This window comes from Electrophorus electricus, chromosome 18 (assembly GCF_013358815.1).
Source record: "Electrophorus electricus isolate fEleEle1 chromosome 18, fEleEle1.pri, whole genome shotgun sequence".
In the NCBI taxonomy this organism is placed as follows: domain Eukaryota; kingdom Metazoa; phylum Chordata; class Actinopteri; order Gymnotiformes; family Gymnotidae; genus Electrophorus; species Electrophorus electricus.
In genome coordinates this window covers 14,593,519-14,600,680 of record NC_049552.1, presented here as the reverse complement: position 1 = coordinate 14,600,680, position 7,162 = coordinate 14,593,519, and the positions used below count along the sequence as shown (strand labels likewise).

Here is a 7,162-nt window from a genome sequence, read left to right as displayed (position 1 = left end):
AGGTTTTCTGGAGGATGTTCCTGCAGAAATGCATGCTTTTTGAGCATGGTATATTGTATTTGCTTTATTTGTCTAATTATGGAGGGAATCATGGTGACCATGAGCCCTGGTTGTGGGGGTCTGATGTGTGGATACTCTTGGACTCTTTAACAACAAGGAACAGGTAAAGAGTAATGATTCTGATAAAATCATGTATTTATACTGAAATTATTTCATTGGTTTGCGCTAAGCGTAAAAATGATTTTGATGAATGTAGTGTCCTATCTTCTTGTCACTAGAATTTCAAGCCACATTGGTACAAGGTAGAACATTATTCTATGTAACGTCTGCCCTCTTCTGGTTGACTGTTGTCTTCACAGTGAGATGGAAGGGAAAAATATTTTGTGTTGATGCATCAAAGTGTTGGAGATGAGCAGACTATTGTCATTTTAAAATGAATAGTGCACGTCTACCCATGATATCGTACAAATAAAACTACACAAAAATCCTATTTTTAACATTTGTACTGCTTTTGTATTCATGTTTCTCTAAAAGACATTGATGTGTTTTATTAGCATATATCACATTATGACACACTATAGTGACTATCAAATATTTCAGTCATCACTTTTCAGATACATATTTAAATCATATACATCATATATATTATACCTATTTAATCTTATCTGTGCAGTAGGAGGTTTTTGTACAGTGAATGATGTTTTCCTGTCACTGTGGGCTGCAGGGCGCAGTAGTACAGTGCAGAGTCTGATACTACAGCAGAGGAGATCAGCAGATCCACACGCTTGACACTCTTATGAACGTGAGTAGACAGACGAGGATCAGAATCAGCTGTTTGATTTTGTCCATATTCAGTCACTAAAACAAGAAACTGAGGCTTTGAATTGGAATACTGGCGATACCACTGCAAATAGGCTGTAGTCACAGTGGAGCTGTAGTTACAGGAGAGTGTAACAGTTTGGTCTTCTTTAAAACTGATTACAGTAGATAAAGAGGTGATGCTGTCCTGTGTGCTGTCACCTGAAAATGATCTTCAGTTAGTCACACAAACTGATCCAATGCAGATTTATGATTTCTCCAACAGGTTCATATTGAAGGTAGTAACATAATATTTAACAGTACATACATATTTACATGTAAACATTTGTAATATATAAACATGTAAGTAAGGTATATTTTGTAAATGGAAGGAAGTCTTACCTGTGAGTATTATTAAAAGCATAAATAAACAGAGAAACATTGTGTAATACTTTGCCGTCTGTCTTAGAAGTAACTTAGAAGTCTCACATTGACATTCTTTCTGTACATCATACTTCAGCTCCTCCTCCTTTTCCTTTTAGTAACCAATGAGAGAACAGGAAGCCGAGTATAAAACCCAGATTATCTAGACCATCCACATGGCTCACATTGTTTCCTCCATTTCTGATAATTTAAGATTCAAAGTTTAGATTTTTTGTGTAGTAGATTTTAGTTTCCTGAGGACTCCAAAGGGTGCTGGTGAAATCTTTGTTTCCTGTGTTCAATGGTCTAATCTCAAATCATAGAGCAAAGTGATTATTGTGTGTTTTATTTTATTTTGTATCACTACCTGTGATAAATTTCTGTTATGTAGCCTTTAAGTCTCTCTGGTGGCTCCCGTGTTGCACGGAGCAGATATACGGATCACAGGCCTCATCAATGACAGGTTTACATTTAAAATGTTGATGTTGTATGATACACTAAGATCTTTAAATAAATAAATAAATAAATAAATAAACTTTTTGCAGGTTTTCTGGAGGATGTTTCTGCAGAAATGCATGCTTTTTGAGCATGATATATTGTATTTGATTTATTTGTCTAATCATGGAGGGAATCATGGTGACCATGAGCATATAGAGGGTTAAATGTGTATGTCCAATCATGATCAAACAAATAAAACTTCACAAAAATCCTATTTTTAACATTTTTATTAATTTTGTATTCATGTTTCTCTAAAAGACATTGACATGTTTTCACTTTTCAGATACATATTTAAACCATATACATCATGTATATTATACCTATTTAATGTTATCTGTGTAGTAGGAGGTTTTTGTACAGTGTAGCTAGGATTCCTCACACTCTGGGCACCAGGGCACAGTAGTACAGTGCAGAGTCTGATACTGCAGCAGAGGAGATCAGCAAATCTACTTGTTTCAGATTTTTATCAACATTGGCAGATAGACGTGGAGGGAGAGGTTCACTTTTAGTTTCACTTGGAAAGATGTAAAGGAGGAATTCTGGTCTGGATTGTGGATATTGTTGGTACCAGTGGAGATTCTCTACAGTACCACTGAACTCTTTGTAGCTGCAGGATAGAGTAACATTATCACTCTGAAACACAGTTTCATTGGGGAAAATTGGTTCTATTGGATTTGCCATAGGTGTCACCTGCCATAGAGAAGAGAACATAAAGTTAACAGGAAGACAATAAAACAGGCTGATCAAAGAAACAGAGCAAGGAGAGAAACACAAAACAATAATCAGGCAGGGGGAAACAGTCTAGGCTCAGTAGAATAACAAGGTAAGACATCCGACAACAATGTCAGAAGAAACACTTAGGCAGACACGGCGATTAAATACACAGACTAACAAGAACTAAATAAGAAAAAGGAGAAACTAATGAGAAGAGAACTAAAGGAAAACAAGGAAAAAAATCAAAACAAAGTCACGAGACAGGAAACTATAGAAAACAGAACTCGAGTAGTGTGTTTCAGTGTCGAGTGGTTATTTTTTTCCTTTGTCCTGGTCCTGGGTTTCACGTTTTATGCACCTGCATCAACGCACTGCAGTACATGTATAGTAGTCGAGACCAATTTTGTTCCCTCACAAAAAGTATAACATGACAAATACACAATGCAAATACACAAATACACAATGCACAGCACTGCACACAGAAGGGTCATTAGCAGGACATGAGAGACACCTATAAATCTTCAAAGGAATCATGTAACTTGAGTGGTCTTCTGTGTATTCTGTGTCTTACTGTGTCATCTGACTTATTCAGTTAGTGTTGAGGCCTGCTATCTAGCAAGCTAATCTGCTACATAGTATGGCAAAATATTAGTCTATTTTGTGCTTTGAAATTGTTAGATAGCCACAGCTTGCAATAAATTATTAGCATTGCTAGATTAATAACAGTAAACTTCCTCATGATCAAAATTTGAATAGTGTCCTGGCCAGTGACTCAAACTTTCCAACACCTCATCTGCAGATGGATACCAACCAACAATAGCAGTTTTCCTAATTACAGTCTTTATTGCACCAACTAACTGAGTTGGGCTTGACTTTACTTGACAAACCCAGATATATTCATGAATCATTTTGAGCTTTATCAGTTATATTTTAATTTTCCTCATAATGTGAATGCTGAATATCTAATAATGTCATACTCTCACGGTCTACCTGGCATCCCTGCCCAGGGACATGCCGACTGCCACACACACACACACACACACACACACACACACACACACACTGCACTTGTACCATTCACAATATGCTGATTACTGATCATGTTCAACTTTTTCTTCTTTGTTCCCTCTCCCTGCATAAAGCCCACAGGTTCTCTCCGCATTACTCATCTGCTGCACCACTAGATTGTCTGCTGCTTTGCCATGTCTAAAGCATTCAGAGTTCTTTCTCACAGCTGTTATATTGCTTTTTTGTTGTGAACGCTTGCTGCAGTGCATTTCTGTTTTGTTATCATGGAGACAAAAAGAAACTCCATATCCACACTTGCAACTCACACCCATCCAGCATCACACATACAAAATAAGTTGTTACTTAACGAAATGTAAATGGAATAGAGTAAATGCATTTAATGTGGATAGAGACATCCCATAGCCTTCACACTAGATGTGTCAGTGTATACAATAGAAATTCAGCATGTCTGTGTTTTATTTTCAAGCCTCAGATAAGAATACAGATAATATCACCACAAGCCTTTTAACTCCCCACGCAGTTTTTGTAAAGCATTGCTGGGTTTCTTGTCACTGTGGGCCATAAAGCACAGTAGTACAGTGCAGAGTCTGATACTGAAGCAGAGGAGATCAGCAGATCCACTTTTTTGTTACTTTTATGAAGTTTGATAGACAAATGTGGGTAAGGTGGTTCAGCTTTTACAGTATATCCGTCATCTTCGTTAATACGCAGTAGAAACTCTGGTCTTGATCCAGGTTTTTGTCGATACCAGAGGAGACTATAAGGTGATCCATCATATGTGCAGGACAGTGTGGTGCTGTGTTTCTCATTTGTAGACATGGTGGGTTGGTCTGGTCTGATAGCTTCCAGACCTGTGACTAAAAGCAAATTCATTAATAATCTCCTTGAAAAGTAATAACCTCTTTTGAAATCATTAAATGCAATAATAAAAGTGCTCAACCCTCGAAAATATGAAAAGCAAAAAAATAAAAAAAAGTCACTTTAAGTCCTGTGTAAGTACATTACTTACCCAAATTGGAGAGAGCAATGAAGACACAATAGAAGAGTATCATGTTTATTTGGACTGTGAATTCAGATTTCTAGCATTACATGTAAATGCCAGGCTGTTACTGTCACGAATGGCCACCCTCCTGGCATCACTGTTTCTTCAGTTTCCCTGTCATGTCTGTTTTCCTTTACTTCACTGTTCCGTTCCTTGGTTTCGTTTTTTCTGCCCCCATCTGTTCCACATTCCACTCCTTGTTTTAGTTTTCACTGTTCGCATGTTCACCTGTATCTGTTTAATGCCTGATTGTTTTGGTTATTTAAGCCCTGTGTTTTGTTCCCTAGGTTGTTGGTTATTTTGGTAAGTTAGGTTCTGTTGTGTCTTGATTACGCTCACCATTGTTGTCGTCGCCCTTGCTTTTCCATTTGCTCTGTTTTTGTATTGTTTTTGCCCCAGTGTTTCCCCCTTGCCTCGGTTTATTTTACCCTCCATATTTTGTTACCCTCACTTATTAAACCACCTCCTGCATTTGCATTCTGCCTCTTGCCTGTTCCTGCTGAAACGTAACAGTTATAGACACATAGTTACACATTAGCACATATAGCTCCACCTATTCAAATCTCCTCACTGGCAGAAAACCAAAAGCAGACAAACTTCTCATGTCACATATTCAGTGCAAATTATCACAGAACTGTTATGATGCTTAATAGTAATGTTTAATAGTGGGATCTTTAAAAAGGGCATAACTAACACTAGAGTCGACAGGCTAGATTATGGTTTTATTATCATTGCCCAGAAGTATTATAGTGTTTGGTATTATCACAGTAAATATACTGATGTAACAGGATGGGCAGAAGGAGGTAAAGAGCTGCCTATCAGAGAGAATGAGAAGGGAGGCCTGAAACACAGAGAGGTTTACAGTATCAATGGAGACTGTTCATTCACAAAGTCACTTTATCATTCTCATGAAAGTCTCCCTGAATGATGAAATAAGAAAATATACATAATAACAGTTTGAATATAATAAATAAATAACAATTGACATGGCAGTACCAAAAGCCTGGTCTATCAAAGAACACCAGAATTAAGTAATTTTTTTTTTTTTCAATTTTTGCAGGTGTTACCACATGCTTGTAATGGGTTTCCTTGTTTGTAACCAGCTGTCGTTTGATGTACAAATACAAAGGGAATTATCTAATATTGTTTTTGTACAACCTCTCAGAAACTTTGCATCACTGGGCCCCTACTCTAAGAGCACAGTAGTAAAGAGCTGAATCTGCCAAAGTTGGTTTTGTAATAGTGAGTTCAGTGGAGGTTCGGGAAGTTGTTGACTGGAACCGAACATGTGGAGAATACGCATCCTGACTCCATGCCCGAGAACCTTTCCACACTAAAAACTGAGGTGCTTTGTTAGGATGTTCTCTGTACCAGTGAAGTTCAACATATTCACTGCTTGGTTCATATGAACAACTGAGTTTTACAGTCTCCTCCTCTGCAATATTCAAGACGGCTTCTTTAGGTACAATTTGACAAAATATACCTGGAAACGAAATTTCAAGGATCATATTTTGAATGTATTTTATAATGATGTGTTTATGTGTATTTCTTCCTTAACCATTGCATTGAACATACCTGATACTAGGGTGAGAATGAGGATTGCTCTCACCATGTTGAATAAAATTCCTTCAGTTTTGGGTTGTTTGTGTTGCTGTGAATCCATCTGGTGAAAACTGCTGTAATGAGAGATTGAAGAATAGATTTGTACTCCTGTAAGGATCTATTTTTGTGACATCATAGCCTGCAGTCACAATATTCTTTGAAGTAAAGTAGTTTTCTATAACACCAGGAGCTCCTTTTTGGCTCTTGGTGCCTTGTATTTACCTTTCACATGTGTGTTTGTCCTTGTTACTACCTTCAAGTGTGTGTGTGTGTGTGTGTGTGTGTGTGTGTGTGTGTGTGTGTGTGTGTGTGTGTGTGTCTGTGTGTAAGTGAGTGAGAGTGAGTGCGTGAAAGAATGTGATCCTGTATTTTTCCCATGTCTTTGTGTCCCAGGCAAATTGTTCACCTGTGAGTGCGAGTAACCTGTAACAGAATTCTCAGAATTCTCAGAATATTCCTGAAGTTGTAATACCCATAAATTCTGATTTGCCCTTCTCTGTTTGAAATGTCTCATGAGATACTGTTGACTCATGAGGTCTATTTTTTGCACCTGCAGGTGTTGCCACTAACTTTATCTGTTTTTGAGTAACAGATTAGTAGGTGTAATAAAGAAATAACTTTAATCTTCTGTGGTTTAATTAATTTTATCTCTTTCAATGTTTTTGTACAGCTTGTGTGAGACTTTGTATCACTGGGCCAACTACTCTGAGAGCACAGTAGTACAGAGCTGTATCTGTGAGCAGTAGTCCACTGGTAGTAAGTTCAGTAGAGCTTTCTGTTGTTGTTGCCTCATGCCAGTGGTCAGCAGGAGTGCTCTTCTGACCCTTGTAGGACTTTGCACCTTGATGCAGTAAATATTGTGGTGCTATGTTACCTGTCCTGTCCTGTCTGTACCAGTACAGATAAATGTAAGTGCTGGTTGACTCATATGAACATGTGAAAGTCACAGTTTTAGTTTCTTACTTTACAATGTTTGTGTCTTCCTTGCTCGGCCCAATCGTATCTGCATACACACCTGTATTATGGAAGAGTGGAAAGAAAAATGTATGAAAAAAC

At 37.6% G+C, this 7,162-nt stretch overlaps 1 gene segment (V, D, J or C); it reads right to left on the bottom strand.

Moving 5' to 3' along the window:
• Positions 1-3,672: 3,672 nt before the first annotated feature.
• On the bottom strand, positions 3,673-6,342 carry LOC118242960. The segment is given in 3 exon segments: positions 3,673-4,319; positions 6,080-6,180; positions 6,329-6,342. Coding segments are annotated over 2 exon segments (441 nt in total).
• Positions 6,343-7,162: the final 820 nt, after the last annotated feature.